The sequence below is a fragment of the Streptopelia decaocto genome, assembly GCF_964273445.1.
Source record: "Streptopelia decaocto genome assembly, chromosome: 11".
Lineage (NCBI taxonomy): Eukaryota > Metazoa > Chordata > Aves > Columbiformes > Columbidae > Streptopelia > Streptopelia decaocto.
Window position 1 is genome coordinate 8,854,458 of NC_138666.1, and position 20,314 is coordinate 8,874,771.

A 20,314-nucleotide genomic window follows, 5' to 3' on the forward strand; every position below is an offset into this window, starting at 1 on the left:
AAAGCTAATCAACGTGAGATGAGCTGGAAGTTCTTTATAAACTACCTAGAGAAGGTTTTGGCAGCAAAACTCTATCAAGTTTCTGCACATGCCAGTTCTTTGCAACTGCACTTCCAGCAAAAGCAGCTTCTCCCCCGGCAAATCCATTTGCTGTTTTCTCTTTCAAGCGGGGGGTCCCGGTAGCTTTTGAAAATACAGGAATTTTTGTATAAGAGCCCAGCAGATTCACTTCTAAAGTGTTGCTATTGAACACAGCCATGAAATAACACATTTCTAGAGATTCAGCGCGAGCTGTTTTTTTCCAAGGGATGGGCAGACGGGAAGCGGCTCACTCCCGTGGAGCATTAGTCCATTGGGATCAATACATTCCCAGGGGACTGGGGATCCCACTGCCCGGAACCAGCTGGTCCCAGCAAGGGATCCCTCCTGCCAGCTGCCATGAAACCTCTGGTTTGCCCTGGCTAACAATAAAGGCACAAAGAAAACCCCTTTGCCTGGAAGCTCTCCCAGAAAGGCAGGGCAGGGAGCTGCGAGTCCGGGCTCCAGCGCAGGTTTGCGCCACACAAACACACTGACAAAATCCAGCCCTGGCCCCTATTAACATCAATTAACTTCGGGACTCGCCTCATAAGGAAGGAAGGGAATTAATATTTCTGCAAATTAATTTGCAAAAGGAATGCGTAACAAATTGGTGAACATGCTGAATAATCATTTTGGCACAGTTTGTGTCCCATGCCGACCGAAGGCCTTGGCGATACTGATGCCTTTCCAAGCAGAGGTCAGTGCAGCAGCCGCCCCTGTGAGCTCCTTTAGGTGTTTCTTTCACATTCGCCTCTTTGTTGCCTTTTCCTCCCCAAAACTTTTCAAAGAATTACAGTCCAGTATAAATCTAGAAGACGTTGAGAGTAGGTTACCCCAGAGATGCTGAATAACTCCATGTCACTCTGAAAACAATTAAAAATAAAGTCTAGAACTATCATCAGCCATTCTCCCTATTGCCAGAGGAGCAAGAAACACCAAGGAGGACATTTTTTGAATTGGTTCCTGCAGATGTAGCAGAATGACTTCCATTGATACCAAGCATCCACAACTTTTCCTATTAATTACAGATGTTGATTGGGAAGTGAAAAATATTCACAAATGACACACATGGAAAGAACAGTATTAAATCTCAATATACACGTTTGGGATCTCTGGGACCACAGCTTCTGGCTGTCCTCAAGGCATTGAGAATTATTAATAGCACAACTTTCCTCTACATTATCCCATACTACATGTAATAATTTTTACCCTTCAGTGCCAGAGAAAATGCTAGGAAAGAGTGCTGAAAACTATTCATTTCAAACGAATTAAAACTGAAAAGCTCCCTTGATTTATGTGCGGGAATCTATACTAGAATTTGAAAGAGGATAAAGTATCTTGGTCATGCTCACTAGTAAAGAAAATAATTACCTCTAGCAGAAGATTAAATTACGATCCTCAGTGTGGAATATGATGCTTTTGTCAGTGTTTTTTTTTTTTCTTTTATTAAAGACTGCAACTTTTACTAGGGAAAAATGTACCCGCTATTTATGAACTTTATGAACTATAGTGGTTTTAGTTTGGTTGGTTGGTTTGTGGGTGGTTTTTTTGTTTTCGTGTTTTCGTGTGTGTGTGTGTTTTTGGTTTGGTTTGTATTTTTTTTTAATGAATAGCTGGGAAAAATTGGGCGGAGGGAAGGGTGGGAAGTTGAACTACAACAGAAGATGAACTACAACAGGAGCCAGGAAACAGGTGGTGGCCAAAACAATGCAATTCCAGATAAAGGAATCTCATTAATTGTTAATGGATTTGAGACTGTAAACATTGCTGAATGGACAGTTATTTAAAAGTTAGGGAGACCTTGAAAATGTAGTATCTCACAGAAATTTATTCTACCACAGAAATCTGCATCATCGTCGCAAAGAGCAAAACAATTGACAAGATAAACGTTTTATTAGAAAATAAGTTGCAGGCTCACAAGGCCTCAACCTTAAAATCACAGGACAACATTAGTTAAAGTCGTGAAAGCGATGCCATGAAGGAAATGTCTGCTCAGTCTGCCAAGTCAAGATTGGGAAAGAGAAAGATTCCAGGCAATGAAGAACAAGAGGCTGAGTCTCTGTCTTGGATAAAGTGGGAAATACTAATTCCTTAAACAGGAATGTGAAGTATCTGCTGTGAAGAAAAATTAACTACAGTAAAGGACAGACACAGCGATTCAAAGAAAAGATATCACATCAATCATCTGGCAATTTTCTTATCCCTAAGTAACTCTGTGGAACAAATATTTCATTATAAAGGCCAAATACTTAGAAGTTATTTGATATCTGGGATCTAATTCGTAAGATTTTCTTCAAGGAGAAAAAAAAAGGGGGGGGCTTAAGGGCTTCCCTGTTTATATCACGTATTTCAGCTAAAATATTTACATAAAAGTATATTTACTGTGATAACCCAGCATAAATATTTTCACTAGTGTCCTCATAGCTTGGCAACAAAAGAAAAAAAAAAAAAAGACTAGTGTATGAAAGGACAAAATTTAACACACAATAAATCGACTGTGCAATAAGTCGCAATTCAGGAAGAAAATCTGTGAAGAAGCTGATACTGCCAGAAAAGTAATGGAAGTAGTTTCCTGTGCTGACAGAGCTGGGGCTTTCCTGAGTTGGCTGAACTTGCACAGGACTTTTTTCTAAGATTCAGCTATTTCTAAGGCGTTCGCCATAACACAAGAGATGATAGGAAAGCAATAACGTTCTGCTGAGTTAGAAAAGCCTCAGAGTTTCTTGGCAGGTTGCAGTTCGGGGCCTGGTGGGAAAAGCAGCCACATTTCTTCTCGTTCCCTCTCTGTTCCCCATCAAGCACATAACACTGTCCCACCAGCTCTGTTTAAACTGCCTGTGTGAGACAGTATAAAATATGTAGCTGGTGCAGGCTTCCCTCTCCAGAATCTCAGTTTGGTGAGATATCAGTTGCTAATCCTCTGATTACAAGAATGTGTTTTCACATACTTGACAGGCATAATCTTTAGTGGCAAAGATCCACATTGGAATCCAGACTTAACCAAAGTAAAAGGAAAACACTGATCCTGGGAGTTGAGCCCAATCCAGGCAAAAAAATCTGGCTTGAACCTTGTTTGTTCTCACATTAGAGCAATGCCCGAGCAGGCTTTGCTGAACTCCAGTGCAGGAGTGTTGGACTAGGTGACCTTCAAAGGTCTCTTCCAACATAAACTATGATTCTAGGAGATACGGAGAGTTCCTAAACCAGTCAAAATATTTTAGAATGAAACAGAATCAAATCAGACTGATTTTGGTCACAGTTGGGATCCAACCAATGAGTGAGTTCGGAGTTATTTAACTTCTTGTTCCCTATTTAAACTATGAAACATCTATTGTGAAGATTGAATTCTCAAAAGGTCAGTGCAGGAGCAGGAAATAAGGATGTATTTTTTGTAAAGAGTTAGACTTTTATTAACTTTTTTTTTTTTTTTTAGTAGCCTATATGTTCCTATATTTCCTCTAAATTCCTAGTTTCTTCATGAAAAATATTTTATACACACAAAAGCACATGCAAATAAATTTATCTAAGAAGGCTTTCTCAAGGAAATTCTATGAATTATTCACACAGATATGAGAATTGCTCTGTGTAGGCATTACTTTTGGAAAACTATAGAGGCACTTATGTAAAAACTTGCACTAAATTGATGTTTTAGTAAAACACATATCCTTATCACTGCTGAGCATCAGATTATGTTTTCAGCTGCATACTACAATTCATGAAGATGATAACGGTAATTTCATGTCACTATGTGAAAAATATAAACAAGGCTGTCTAATATTTGATTAATGGTCTGACTTCAGCTGGAGGAACTAGAAATTCTCATAGGGGTTATAAATCAGTGAAGAGCCAACAAATTAATAACTTTGTTTCCATAGAAATGGAACTCAACTAATTCCATAAAATATGTCACTGTGGTCTTATTATTGCAGCAATTAAGACGTTTTTCCTTTTAGTTCTTTAGTTTAGCTTTGTTTAAAAATAACTGTATTTGTAGTAGGAAAACAGGCTGTCTGGCTGCTTTTGTATAGTTAAGTAGCCCAGAGGAACTAATACCCGCTGATTAAAAATACTTTCCAACATTGCAGCCTTCAATAACAAAGAAGGAAAGAGTAGGTGAGAAATTCAGTAGCATGTATGATAAAGTATATAACATTCAAGAAAAATTCACACTATCATCAAATCCAATAACATAAAGAAAATAGCACATTTATACCTTGCTAATACTAAAACAAATTAACTTTCAATTTTTTTCCAGCTGATTTTGAAAATACTATGCACTTCATGGGTGCAGTTCTTACAAAGTAAAATTAATTCTCTTTTATTCTTTTCATAATAATAGGCAATCTCCTATCTGAGGTTTACTTGACTGGATACACTGACCTAAATGTTGGAGCAATGTGTGATATCATGTCACATATTTTCCTTTATTTTAGGCTAGTTTCTTTTGCTTGCCTAACTCACTGTCTTTAATGGCCACAACAAATGAAAAAGGAAGTGTGATTTACCTTTTCTAATCTCTATGAATCAGATTCTCAGGCATTCAAGCTGTCCAAATGCACTTTAAAATCCATGGACTTCCCTCCTACCTGTCTGGCCCTTATCGCTTTTCAAGATTGTGTATAACTGTGTCTCAGTTGTTTTATTTATAATGTCATCAAGTCCAGGTCGTTACATTTGTTATAGGTTGCTGTGCTGAATCCACCCCCCAACACCTCTGTTTCTGCCTGTGCCTTCAAGGGACGTTAAAAAATGAAATACTACTTTTCACTTGTCAAACAAAACCAGTAAAAGTCAGATTCCACAGTTGGCTGTATTCACTCAGCGGATATTCATTGTAATGTCTCTTGTCTAACTGATGTTACTGCAAAACAAATTTGGGTCTGCACATGTAAATATTAAGAGAGAATACTGACAGAAATTGATTCTGCTGGATATTCTGCAAAACATGTCACAAGCTGTAGTGGGATTGAGAAAATGTCCCTTCCATATATATTTCAACATGTAATACAGGACCTATAAAAAAACCCACGTTTTTTTCAAATAAATAGAAAATTAAAGGATACTCTTTATTTGCTAAAAGGTGCATTTGTGTCTTAACACTTCTCAGTAATGTTCCTTTGGTGATTAGAAAGCATGTACATCTGAACGCTTGCTCTGATATACTGCCTACTACAAATCTGCTCTATACAGCACAATTTTTTATCATGTTCATCATCATAAAGGCCAAGCCCCTTTCAGATGTACATTAAGCAACATGACAAATGCGTGTCAGTTAAGAAATCTGCTGAGCAATGATGGAACACTTGAAGAAGTTAGAGGAAAAAGTTCCACATAAGTATTCATTTATAACAAAAAGAGCTTTTATTAGACGTTAAAGGAATTAAGTACTGAAAAGACAGGAAATAAAAAATTACAGCTGTTAATTTAACCTTATTTTGCCACACTGACTGTTGCTGATAAACTTTAGATATCTAGGCCTTGTTTGACTACAGTCTGGTAACAATGAGGCAAATACTTCACCAACAGTCTCCCACTGTTTAGTCATATATATAGCTTTATTTTCTGCTTGATATCTATTGCATTCAGTGCACACAATATATATTGCTCTGTAAATCCAAGGTATTTAATCCTCTCCTAAGCTTATTAACCCTTATGTCTCAGTGACTCTGTGCTGTTTAACCCTGAGTTGGATGCCCAAGAGTTAAATTTCTCATGCACTTTTCCCTTGTCATTAGGGATCCAAATGTTTTGCCAGTCGCCTTCAATGCACGTCCACAGCATCACTGTGGGATGAATTTTAATGTTTCAATTTGACAGACAAAAAATGGAGGCCTCAAGACCTACAAAGCTAAAAGTATCTGCTATATTTTCCTGAAGTAACAGAAGCTGAAATGAAAAATCTCACCTAAGTGCATAAGGACCCATTCAAAGAGTTACAGTTATACAATGCTTGAAGCTATTATGGGCTTTTTCTTTTTTTTTTTTTTTTCCGTTATACTTAAAAACCTAAACTCTGTCACAGATTCCATAAGTCAAACTAACTTAACACAATTAATATGGAGATATGCAAAACTGAGTGTTTTCTTTCTCTATTAAAATGTGTTTTAAACACTAGTTAATAGCTTAGAAGCTTCCAAGGCCAGAAGCAACTCTAGAGTGCTCCATTTGGAAGCTGCAAACCTTGTGCCTTACTAATACAAAAATATCTTGTTTTAGCCTGAAGCATTATCAGATAAACTCTGTGGCTGCATTTGTTTTTTTTAATGTATAAAATGCTACCAATGACCCAGGGCTCAATCACCAGAGAGGCTGAGCCTTAGGCAGGTAGAATTCTATTGGAAATTTCCCATATGAAAGGAAAAAGAAGAAATATTATTCTGACAGGCCCATTAAAATAGGTAAATGTGTAAAAATTCTCCAGGGTTTGGCCTCTTCAATGAAATCTGGGTGAGACAGGTTAGTATCTCCAAGGTAATGCTATGCTAAGTACTACCCAGTGGAGCTGCCCCAAGGGATCACAGGGATAACAATTATCTAGCTACATGCGGCGTAGGCATGTGTGTCTCCGTAGGCCTATTTACCTAGATGATAATGGTCATAAAATTAGGAAGAAGTCAGTCCCTAGCAATTCACATTTGAACCAAGAATGGATCTACAGGCTCACTGCTGCTTAACAAAGTGCACAATTTCACTCTTACTCAGAAACTATTTTACAGAAATTGTCATCCTTATTATTAAGTTAATAGAAAAAATCCAATTGAACTCTACAAGACTTTTTTCCTATTACAGTAACATTGCGGAGCTCAATTTAGTAAAAATGAGTGCTTAAACCTTCTGACAATTTCCTCACTGAACTTAAATTCCACTCCAAGAACAACCATCTGTGAGTCTGAAAGAAGGTGGGTTCTTTATGCCTTGAAATGCACAGACCAGGGATGTCTCACAGCTGAGCAGCATCTGCAAACACACGACAGAAGTTCTGAGTACTGGGAAAGCTTCTGCTCCGAGATGAAATCCTAAATCCAGACTCAGTGGGAATTTCGCCACTGAACTGAATGTGTCCATGGTTTATTCTGTCTTTATTCTGGAGATGGCAAATCAATGAAAACGGACATAATATTGGCAACTCAGATCTTCACAGGAAGGCAAAAAGCCATGAAAGAATGACAGTGTTTTCCTTTTCCAAAGAGAACTTGAATTCCAGACAGCACCCGCTCTGGTGTCATCTGAGACCTTTACCTGCTTAAAAGACAGAAGTGCTAGACTCCACAAAAACCAAAAGAATGGCAGAATTATATATTTCCACTTGATGACAGAATTCTGGCCTAGATGTGTTACCAGTCTTCCTGGAAAACTTTAATAAAAGTGCTCAGTTTTCCAGCTTTTGCCTTTGTATAACATAATGCTGGCCACTGGTGCGACAATCTTACGTATTACCAGTCCAAATAAATGTCTGTCAAAGCACCACTGATAGTTTTAACTACATATGGATATGCACACGTGACCTAACTTGGCTGAGTGGGACTCGGGAATTCAACGGCTTTAAAATATTAACAGAAATTCACACCACTCCCTCCCTGTCAACCTGTCTCCTCATATAGTGTCCCCAAACTTGATAGCCAACTTATTATAATCAAGATACTCTTTACTTCTTCCAGAGGAAAAATCCTGCCTTTTCTGAAACTACAAGAGAGCAGTAATGACAAAGTGAGTTATTGTCAAGATCTGACTTCCACTGCAAGCATAACTTGTGACTGATATATTCTATTGTTACATTTCTCAAGAAGATCTGCAATATTGTTTAGTCAGTGACATGAAAAATGTGCCCTATAATTTCACAGTTCACAGCCATTCATTCTGAGTGCTGACATGGTTGAAATCATAATGTGGCATAATATTGTCATGCAGGATAAAGACAGAGGGTCTAATTAATCTCCCCCTTAAATGTTACATTCATCCTTATTAATCAAGAATTTAGGATTCATCAAGTAATACCGAGGGAAGTTAAAATTGGTTTCTATGACTTATTTGATTACACAGAAACACAGATTCTCAATTCTATCATCTACAGCTTTAATATCAACATATTAGGTATGATTTATGCCAACAGAGTAGGAACAGTTGGGAAATTTTAAAAATACGATCTTCTAACAAGTATTGTCAGGAGTGACAAAGTCTGGCTTCACATAGCTGGGTTCCCTGCAAAACTATTAATCACTGCACTGAGAATTCCTGGGACCCCTGCTTTAGGTGGTCTTTAATAGTTTAATTCAGACACTTCTGCTGTTTCAGAGACTAAGCAAAGAGAGAAGGATTAATCTTTTTTTCTAAGGAAAGGGATGCTGTTCTTCAGGAGAACTGCCTCATTCCATCTGGGTGAAAATTTGCTCTCTGCTCTGCCTCCTTTTCTACTAGGAGAGGGTAAGGAAAAAGGTTCTATAGCAACCTGTTTATGTAGTAGTAAAACAAGATGTTAACATAGGTAAGACAAAGGAAGTACATGAGTTTCACCACCTCCCAGAAGGCAAAAGCTGGGATACCAAAGCGTAGAACCAAAGAGTGAGATGCAATTGTCCTTAAGCACTAAAAATTAAGATACACAAAATCAGACAAGGAGAGAAGAGCCCTAATATGTGCCTCAACACAGAGATAGAGAATATCAGCAAGACAGCAAAAAGAAACAACGGGTGACACATAGAGGTGTTCACCCCTGGGAGAAACATTAGAAGCAACTGAGAAATCAAGGACTCCTAGACCATCCAGGGTGGTAAAAAGGAGAGATTGACAGGTTGGTTGTAAGTTAAACAAGCTACAGAAGGGCTGTGAGTAACAAAAGGGCTGAATAACAGACTTTGGGAGGCAGCCTGTCAGCGTCTGTTCATGACTCTGAGGAAAAGAAGGTTCTGTGTAGCTCCGATATCAGAGCTGACAGGGTTGGAAGTGGCTTTCCCAAATGGTCAGCATTAAATGCTGTCCACAGCTTTTACAGGACACGGTTTCCAGATTTGGCAGATGTTTTAATTCTCTCAGCACCAGGATTTTACTCCAGTCATTCATTCTCTTCATTCTTATCTCAGTAGCTCACATCAGACATATTTTTATTTAATTTGATTTTGTTTTCCCAGCTTCATTCTCCACATTAATTCAGACTTAGTGATATATCTGCACAGTGCTGATCAGCTACAGATCACCTCCTGAACAGAAAGAGGGCCTGACTTTACTCTTAAACCACAATTGTGCTTCCAGAGTTCCATCGGTGTGGTCATGAGTATGAGATGTGAATGAGGGAGGCGCAGCACCACTCCAGAAGCAATTTTGCTTCTTTCCCATCTTACTGTAGACCTAAAGAATTTGCTGCATGGGAAATTAGGGTTTTGTTTACTTTGTTCAGTAAACAAAATGTGGAAGTCTGTTTGGTCAAACAAAGAAAAAAGGGCAGGTATTTTTACATTAATTTTTCCCTTTGAATATATTATTATGATAATAACACATATCACAGTGATTATGCACACAGATAATAGTAACACATTCAAAACCATTTCAGCAAAGACTGTTACATAGGATACTGTTGAGCTAATGGCTGACTAGTGAGTAACTGATATTATAGGTGGTAGTTGTGTAGTAAGAGGGAATTTCTTTCAGCAATGATTAAATCTCTCCTTTCCTGGCATTGCTTGCTGGATACTCCAATATACACAGCTCTCTAGAGTTAGTGTTTCTGCATTTTGAAATTTTGCAGGAAAGACAGAAGAGGAAAAACTTTGTGCTTCAAGCAGATTCCCCTTCTACCTGGCTTTCCTTCTAACTTAAAAAAGAGAATGGAAAACAAAAACAATTTACACTATTCAATATAGAGCAACTTCTGATCTAGAGATGCGCTACAAACTCCCAATGGCTGGATTCAGGCAGACCATAAATAAAACTGCAGAGCCAACTTGAGATGCTCTTGGGTGTAACTTACGGTGAAAAACTCTGGCACTGCATGCTGAGAGAGTAGCTCAGCCATTCATTTATAACAGTAGAACTATTCTTCTGTCTGTTCAAGGAAAACAAATCTCCTATTGTTAGGAATCAAAGACAAGTCCTTCAGACTCTAGGAGACATATTTAACAATGACTAAGTATGTTCCTTCATAAGCATTCACTCTTTAAGACTTTCTATCCCTCTCTCATTATCAAGCACTTCTCTAAGTGACTGTAGCATATCCCAAAAAGCAAGTTTATTGACCTCCATCTGCAACAAAAGAGCTTTAAAAGGGCTTGATGTGCAAAATTGATCCCTTAAGTGTTTGTGAGGAAGGTGATTTGGAGCCTTTTCCTTCTTCAGAGGGGGTTCAGGATCTCTGAAAGAATCCTGACAAGAGACATGAAAAAGGCTTTTTGAATTGTCTTTGCAATTCATGGCTTATATATTTTCTACATGTAGGGGTGGTGATCGGCAGTAAAGAGAAGTAACAGAAATAAACTTGCTTTTTCCAGTGAATTCTCCTTAGTTCTCTCATGTATTTGAGATTTGAAAGAAACTCACTGGACTGTAAATCCCACTTCATTGTAGTTTCAGCACTGGTTTACAGAATTTTAGGCAATCTTTTTTTGACAAAGAGTACATAGATCATGGTTGTTACTGTTGAAATGTTGAAATGTTGAAACATTTCCATGCACTTCCACCAACTCCCTAGGCACCGACCCCAAAGTTAAGATGATAAAATATAAAGCAAAATGTGGCCCAGTAGTAAAAAATCACATTCCTGAAGCCACTGGCCAGTCCATTGTCCAGTGGTGCTTGGTGAAATGACAAACAAACAAACATGATCAGGTTTGATTCAGCATCTGTTAGGTTCAGCCTTATCCCCATGGTCTGATATTCAAGGATGAAGCCTCATTAACATACACACTGCAGTATAGAAAAATGCACTTTACATAAAGAGAAACAGTGTCTGTCCACCTTTCACATAGACCAGTAGCTGTTATTTGGAAATGATAACAATAATAAACATGACTTTACTGCCATTTTCAGACCAGCAGAGCAATCAAACCCACAGCCAGTACAAGGGCAGTGCTACAGCTGCAGGCTATTGGGCTGCTGGATCCACCACATGCTGTTCTCATCTGACGTGATCAGTCTCAGACAAATGGAGATCTACTGGTTTGCACTTCCACTAAATTAACGATACGGTGAAATAAGGTGACCAGGATCAAATTAAGGGATGTCAACTTCCAAACAAAATTTGGCTTTCAAATGGCAACAGTTGAGACTTGAGCACTTAAGACCATGTTCCTGTGCTTCCAGAACCCACTGCCACTATGTGGGGTCAACTGGATTCAGGTGCGGATAAAAAGAACTACACACACAAATATATACCTAATTTACATATATTGCTTCAGATATTTTTGGCCGTCTTTCATATTCCCATGAAACTCACTGCAGATTGGGTCCCTTTACTAAGTTCTCCAGCTTCAAATCCTGCATTCTAATTTTGCTTAATGAATTAGATATGCTTTAGAGCTATAATAAATTTTTCTTGTGAAGATATTTCTGAAGCATTGAGTCACACGGCTTACTGAGAATAAGTACTGCAATAATATATTTACATAAATAATTTAAAATCCAAGAGCACAGTAGGTAATAAAAATATATTGCCATGATAAACCATGAAGCCCGGAGAACAACGTTGCTTTAATTAAAAATTACAAATACACTGCAGCAAACAACTTATTTACACGGAGTTAAAAATCTAACGATTGAATATCTTGGACTTGTTGAATCCAAAGAAGGAAAAAATACTGAAACCAATCTCTTCACACAGACAAAAATACTGAGGACTGTAACTGTGTTTAATTAAGATCTACTGTTAATAATGGATTTCAGAGTGTGAAGCTCTTCTTTTAATTTCCCAAGGTAGAAAATGTTATTAAATTTGGCCTTTAACTTCTCATTGACATGTACACTTGAAACTTCTGATTAAAATTTCAGAGGTTGGTAAGAAGCACCCAAAATTAAACTCCTAAATCTGGCACAAAAATAACAATGATCCCTGATTAAGAAATCAAATTTCAGAAACTTCATTACTGTTCTATTAATAAATTGTTGGGTTATAATTAAAATGGGGCCTGCTGGATTTCTTTCATTTTTTAATTCTAAAAAAGTCAGAAACTGCAGGGGGAATTAAATACTTAAAAAAAAAAATGGGTTAATGAATCTAAGAAACGTGATCCAACTTTAACAGGTTCCTTTTCTTTCTGGGGTGATCCCAGAGGAACTGACAGTACTTTCCATCCAAAGGTACATGTCGAGGAAAATCACTGGTTCTGTCTGCTCCTTCCTTTCTCCAACATCCGTCGTCCCAAGCTCACTGCACACTTTTCACGGGAAACAGTTGTGAAAGGCAGTGCTAACCTAGTTTTAAACCGGCATAATTCAGTGTAAGATGAAACTTGATGAAACTTGCTGCCTACATTATTTAGCTGGCCAACACGAGTACGTGGTTCTTATTTCCAGGATGATGTTTCTGCCTTTGCCTTGAGTTCCTTTGAAATGTGATCAGAAAGAGCTGACACCATGAAAGTTCATTGCTAATCATGCATGGACAAATAGCTGGAGCTCAAGGGACAGGCTTTTGAGTCTTAAAGGTACTTGGAGTCATATTTTTTTCAGTATAATACATTTTTGCCAGCTTGTTTGAGTTTTTAAATGAAAATCTTTTCTCAGTCTGCAAAAACACTTCAAGCTGAAGAATAAGAAAGAGAATTGCTTCAAAAGTACAGCTGTCTTTAGGAATTGGTACAAAGTAAGCCATGTTTTTCAAAGAGATAAGTAATTTGAATCTGGTTCAGATATGCAATGTTCAAAGAATAAATTCAATCTAAATGTGGGCCATGGCACAAGTGGTTTCTATACACTATTCATGGTTCCTGAAATGCTTTTGTGATGTTATATCTAGTAGAGTAACTACGTTTCCTGATTACAAATAATCATCAGCCACTCCTATAAGTTTTATATAGAAAACTAACTAAAAATATCCCTGCGTTTAGACATATCTCAGTTTCTATGGGATGAAAATAAAGAAAAAAAGTAACATTACTGATTCTCTGTTGTTCTTTTGTTTAGATCCATCTGCAAATTTTGGACAGATACACACTTTGTCGGGGGTGATGTATATTGTTCACACAGCACACACTACATAAATTTGGTATTCATTGCCTCTTGCAGACACAAAACATTGCTTGCTTGTCTATTTAGTGTAATATCTCATTTAAAAGTCCGTATTGTGCCTGCTTGGCCTTTATTTTACCAGTATAATCATAGTAATGACTCTGATGATACAATTTATAGCAGCACATGTGTGGGATTATATTCTCGTAGCACAGAAATAATAATTTACTTTCATCTATCCGGGCAAGGCCAAGTCTTAGCTCACTGCACCTTCAGTGTTTCAATGGGAAATATTTTCTCAGCCCTTGAATGTAGATGGACAGTAATTATTTCACTGAGGGACATTATAAATTGTCACAAACTGACTTAAACCGTATGTAAAACAAATAAATCATTTCTATACACGTTTTCAATTTTTACACATCTTCTGAGGTTCTCATGAAGGAAGAGGAATAAACAAGCTGTCATTTTGAAACACTGTGCAAAGCTATGTCTATTGCTCATGACACTTGTTCTCCTGCAGTAATCTCATAGTTGGAAAACTATTGCCCTCTGCCTAATGCAGTTCTTTGTTTCCATCATACTGAATCTCTCTGTTGCAGGGAAAGAAAAAAAAAAAAAAAAAGAAAACAAAAGAAAAAAGCCACTTTTTATGTTCAGCCCAGACTAATTTAATTCTATACTGGAAAGCAAATTTTCAGGTGCAAAAGACATACTCCCTTTGTGATGGATAGAAATTAGAGGATACTGCACTCACCTGATAGTCTGATGTTGCAGAGTATCTGGATCAGTGGCATTTACTGTTAACACAACGCTGCCAATGGGGATGTTTTCTTGTTTTGTCACTCTCATTGGGTTTGGGTGAAAAACTGGTCCTTCATTCACATCCTCAACCGTGATCTGAACTGTTGCTGTAGAACTGGGGCCATAGGCGATGTCTGGAATCAGTGGGTCTTCGTTTTCTACTTTGATCAGCAATGTGTGAAATGCTGAAATCTCATAATCTAAAGGCTGCAAAACATATCATAAAATCAGAATACAAGGTGTAAAGACAATACTTAACAGTTTTTCCTTGTACCCCATTGCAAACTTGCAGAAGACAGAATTAGCCAGAAAGGGATAATGCCATTTGTGGCATCTGATACTTGGTCAGAGTTTATAACTACCATTGTGTCTAATGCTGAAGTACATTAAAAACAATGAATGTAATGGACAAAAGATGGAGATGTACCTCTATCTAAGACCATATACTTTTTTTCTTTCCACACCTCATACATATAATTTAATTCTCATATATACATGCCTATTTAGGATACAATATGCATTTAGCAAACAAATCAGTGTCATACTTAGTAGCTACTTATGATAAGTAACGTAAGGCTATCTTCTCAACTCCTACCTTGAAATCAAAAGCACCACAGTGGAAAAACATTCAATTTTTCTTAAGAATTGAAAATGCCTCTTCTGAAGTCAAACAGAGAAAATTCTGTTACAGGCAACAACAGGGGAAATATATATAGGTATTCAGATTTATTAAGCATGAGATCCAAGTTAATCTTCATACCAAGACATATCATCTTTTTTTCACGATACTTTAGAACTGTGGCTACAAAGGTGTCTCTCTAGTTCAGTATAAAGCCACGGCCCACATTTCCCTGGTATTTGCATCCGCGTTCTCTGGGAATGAAACACGGCCCTTGAATTCTGACTGTACCCTGAGTCACAAACAAAACTTTGTTGTAAAGTGTCACTATTAATTGTGATGCTTACCACAAAACTAGCTGTTATTTAAGCACAATGGCAATATAGTTATCAACAGGCAGGTCCTTATGACTAAAGGAGTAAGGTTACTGTGACAGAAGCGGTTATACCTGTTGTTTGGACAAAGGCTGGTAGCCAACTATATATTTTTGAGTAACTTATTCTTGCTGTGCCTTCTTTTATGTGGTAAGTGCAGTGGGTGGACCTTACAGTAATAATACAGTGCAACAGCAAACTGCACTTACTTTGACAACTGAGAGCATTCCCTCATTAGTCTGGGGATTGGTATGGATTTCAAAACTCTGCCCTGGATTTCCATTAATAATGGTGTAGACAGCTCTCCATGCTCCAGTTGCTGGGTCATCTCGGTCACCAACGGTTAAGTTTACTATTACACCTGTGACTCCTTCCTTTACTGTGGCTTGAAACTAGAAAAAAACAAACAAAAACAACATAGAGGAAATCGTAACTATTTGCAGTTAATGACCACACAGACATGAAAACCCAAGCCAGCATGAATTATTTACCACAACAGGAGAAAGCTGTAATCCTTGACTGAAATGGAATGTTATAGGCTCTAAATTATACATTCTCACTCATGAAATATGAGGTAGCACATTACAGCTGCTCTCCATTTAATAGATGGCAGATAAGCAGCAATGGGATAGGAATCAAGCTTTGGAAAATTCTGAACACAAGATGACAGTTCATCTTGTACTAGTGGAAAAGTGAATCCTGAAAAGACGTAGAGTGCCACATAGACACAGACGCTATCAGAAAGGGAATTATACACATAGCTAAGCAGAAGAGGAGGCCGACTAATAAAGCCCATTCTTACCCTCTAATGTACTATTATCTACAAATAATCCAGTTTTGCACTTCAGACTATTATTTTCATAAACTCCCTCACCCGTGTTATTTTTGTTATACTGTTATCAATACAAAAAAAAACCCATTTTTCACATAAAGTGTTCCCATACTATTTTTTGGGGGGGAGGTTGCTCTAAGAGACTCAAAAATAATTAGACCTCATGCTACCACTTTGTCTGCATAACTATAAGTCAGTGTTACTTTCTTTTTTCAGTAGAAGAATTTTTTATGACCTTGTAAAGTTTGTTGCAGTGCTGTACTCTTCAGCTAGCCAAGCCCTATGAGAAAATTCTCTGATTTACTATCCAGGCAAACAGAGTATAACATCATTCTTATTTATGTAGGAAAAACATTAAGCAACCCATTGGAAAAGCTTGTAAGGGTCAGACTTAATAATACTTCTCACCTTTCAAGTACTTGAGGCTGACGTGCTAAAAGCACTGTATATAAGAGTGATAAGATAATACCTGCTTTATAGGTGGGTAAACCAGAATGATAACATACCTAATCCTGAGAAGTGCTGAACATCAGCAGTACCATTATAGATCATTAGGAAATCTTAGCATTTCTAGGGATTAAGCCTTCAAAAGTCCAAAATTACAAACTTTAATGACACAAATAGGTTTTGCCATTTGTGCACAGCTTAAAAGCTACATCATCGGTGACATTATATCACCCAAAGGAAAAATATCACCCAAGTGGCTTCAAGACCTGAACAGAATAAATGCCTTTTGTTCTGCCTTACAGACCACATGAAGTCATAACACTACAGAAAATTTTGTGAGAATATTGAATCCAGAAAGTGGCATTTTATTAATATATCGATTTCTCAGTCTGGACAAAAGTAAGTAAAATTGATTTCCTCATAGAAAATATGGAGGAAACAACTATGTCTTTTCCTGTGTTCAGTTATCTTTTTTTTTTCCTTCCAATAGATTTGACTTAAATTTTCAACCCCTTTTTCAGTTTAGCTGCATAACTTGAGCATGTGCATTCAGTTCAAGCTTTCCAGCCTCAAACTTGATTTTATAAAAGGATGACATTAATAATTTGCTATTTCTATCTTCTTTGGTATGTTTAACAAAGAATGTGAAGATTCTTTTGATTTTGGTAGTTAATATGTAACAGGTTGTGATTGAGCTGTTTCAGACAGATCATTAAGCTCATTTGCAGTCTAATTAACCCTAAGTGATAATATAATAATATTTTTGCTTGATTTGAAACAAATCAAAAGAAAAGCACTATTGAGAATCTTGGAAATAACAGAGTGCGGTGGGTCGACCTTGGCTGGATGCCAGGTGCCCACCAAAGCCGCTTTTCACTCCCCTTCTCAACTGGACAGGGGAGAGAAAATATAATGAAAGACTCAGGGGTCAAGATAAGGACAGGGAGGGATCACTCACTCGTTACCATCATGGGCACAACAGACTCAACTTGGGGAAATTAGTTCAATTTGTTACTAATCAGTAGGATAATGAGAAATAAAAAACTAAATCCTAAACCACCTTCCCCCTCCCCCCATTGCCCTGTCTTCTTCTCAGGCTTAACTTTACTACCTATTTTTCTACCTCCTACCCTTCAGCATCTCCTTCCTCCTCAGAGTGAGGACTCCTCACACTCTTCCCCTGCTCCAATGTGGAGTCACTCCCATGGGAGACAGTCCTTCACAAACTTCTCCAATGTAAGTCCTTCAGGAACACACCACTCCAGTGTGGGTTCTCCCCGCAGGGTCACAAGTCCTGCCAGCAAACCTGCTCCAGAGCGGGCTCTTCTCTCCATGGGTCCACAGGTCCTGCCAGGACCCTGCTCCAGGGCAGGCTTCCCACACAGTCACAGCCTCCTTCAGGTAACCACCTGCTCTGGTGTGGGGTCCTCAACAGGCTTCAGGTGGAGATCTGCTCCACCATTAACCTCCACGGGCAGCTTGTGGAGATCTGCTCCACCGTTGGCCTCCATGGGCTGCAGGGGACACAGCCAGCCTCACCACGTTCCCCACTATGGGCTGCAGGGGAATCTCTGCTATTGAAGCACCTCCTCTCCATCCTTTCTTAAAGACCTTAGTGTCTACAGAGTTGTTTTTCTTGTGCATTTTCATTCTTCTCTTCCAGCTGCTGGTGTGGTTTTTTTCCCCTTCTTACCTATGTTTTCCCAGAGACCCTACCACTGTTGCTGTTGGGCTGGGCCTTGGCCAGCGGCAGGTCCATCTTGGAGCTGGTGGTGTTGGTGCTGTTGGACATAGGAGAAGCTTCTAGCAGCTTCTCACAGAAGCCACCCCTGTAGCCCCCACACTACCAAAACCTTGCCAACGTAAACCCAGTGCACAGAGGAATGATTACCAAGGCTGTATTCCTTCCTGCTCAGCAAAATGCTGTCACTGGAAAGCCCTCTTGGACACCTCTAATTGAAAATAAGCGATTAGCCCAATGGATATTTTCGTATTATTTCACATTATCTCAGCCTGAGCATCTATAAAAAGAGACATGAGAACCATAAGGACCACACTTTTTCCCACCAAGTGTTCAGTACCAAACAATTCTTATTTAGTGATGTAAAAGGGTGACTGGACTTCAAAGAACCCAATCCTAAAGAATCTAACCCTTAGATTTGACTGGGCATATGTTCCTAATTCATATTGATCCTTCTGAAAAATCTGTTCTTTAATCCACTAGTCTGATTCAACTAAGTCTTCAATAATCCCTGGATCACTCTGGGAACAGTAAGACCTGTTAGGGTAAAATATTTAAAGATCTGGCAATATTATTCAGGTACATAATTGTGAAGCCAGTGAGATAAATTTATTCTGCTTACCCCACCAGTGCCAGGTTTTGATGGAAAAGATTGCCATGATCAGCCAGCTAGTTCAAAAAGCAATGAATGTCATTTTAAGGATATCTAATTCAAGGGTTGGCTTTCTTCTGCATTCCTATTTTCTCCTTATTTAGGAAGGGTTCTCAGTAGCTTCAACTGCAGTGAGTTAGTAGTGCAGAAAGGGCACATAAACTTGCTCAGGGCATAAAACTGTGGAGCTTCTGACACCTGTAGATCAAGGAAATGACAGCATCTGCAGGCAAAGGCTGTGCCAAGCCAAATAATTCCACTCACCCCTGGCATTCTTTGCATTTGAGAAATGACCATATAAACACAGAGGGAATTTGAAGCTGTCTGGGACAGTAGACTAAGATCTGTTCAAGATGGATGAAAAAGCAGAATGCTCAAATCACAGAGGTTGGCACATGGGTCTACTCTAAATTTATAATGTGAAAAGTGTAATAAATCACAGATTTGTGATGCAAAAGACAAGTATCTACTGTGAAATAGAAAGGTCCAGAAAAATGCAGTGTTTATTATCTAGAAGGTGAACCCTTTTGCCTGTTCAGCCACCTTTATATAAAGAATAGAATTCCTAGTATTTCAAAATATCTGTTCTATTTATACTGAGTCTCTTTCAAAAACAGAAGTGAATTTAAAACCTATGAAAGGACAAAAATAGGAAATATATTTGCAAATAGAGAAAAAGATAACCACAGGTTTATCATATTTCAAAATGAAAGGTTTATATTCTCTGAGAAGAGTGCTTAACTGGTAGAGTCTGAACCAGTGCTCTAAAATAAAACCCCATAGTGGCTAACATAAATAATTAGATCACAAGTTAATTGATTTCACTCTTTTTAAATATCTGCACATCCCTAAGCACCACTATAAATTAAGAATAAAATAGATGAGTTCAGTACTTTATTTAAACTGCTATCATCTGGACCCATATTAAGAATAATAACTTAGAAGTTAAATACCCTGGGCCAGAGTTGCATTTGGCTGGAAGGAGCTATGTTCATTTACTACAACTGAGCATTTGAATACATGTGGGTTAACTTGCTCTGTGGAGTGATGTGCTGCATTGTCCTGGATCTTGCATGCCTGCCCTAAACTATGTGCAAAGCTTGAAAAGACAAAATGAAAAATTATGGTTCCAAGCTAGCAGGAATTTTATCTTACTGTGTATAGGAAATTCAAGGTGGCAGGTATCTACTGAGAATAATCAGGCCTGCATCAAAGGCTAGCTAAAGGGAGAAGACAAGTGGGGAAACAAAGAAATTGAATTACAGCTTAATTTTAGTAGCTGTTTCCTGGCAGAGCCAAGATATAATATAACCCTGAGCCAAATCCTCCGCCACACTGAGCTCTGCGGTGAACTGGTGGGACAGCACAGTGACAGATCTCACTGAACAGCAAAACAGCTCAGTAGGGTCTCAGGAAAAAACAGATTTCTGCCACGGGGCACATACGTGAAAAGCGCACTTTGTAAAACGTTATCACCTGAGAATCCAGGCACTAACCCCATCTCAGCCTCAAAGAAAACTGGAAATGGTAGCTAACCTGTATGAAAATTGGATTCTCATTTGCCAGCCTTATTTAAAGCTTCTGTAGTAAGGGAGGTTTTATTTAGTGGTTT

At 38.2% G+C, this 20,314-nt stretch overlaps 1 protein-coding gene across 4 annotated transcripts in view; it reads right to left on the reverse strand.

The window, feature by feature from the left end:
- Nucleotides 1-20,314, reverse strand: part of CDH13 (cadherin 13) — a gene marked incomplete at its 3' end in the record, with an annotated part of 467,396 nt that overhangs the window by 43,389 nt on the left and 403,693 nt on the right. For all 4 annotated transcript variants that reach the window (XM_082062395.1, XM_082062394.1, XM_082062396.1 and 1 more), the window contains 2 exons: nucleotides 15,240-15,422; nucleotides 13,991-14,244 (listed from right to left, as the gene is read on the reverse strand). In XM_082062395.1, the coding sequence (XP_081918521.1) occupies nucleotides 13,991-14,244; nucleotides 15,240-15,422 (437 nt within the window). The remainder of the gene's footprint in view (nucleotides 1-13,990; nucleotides 14,245-15,239; nucleotides 15,423-20,314) is intronic.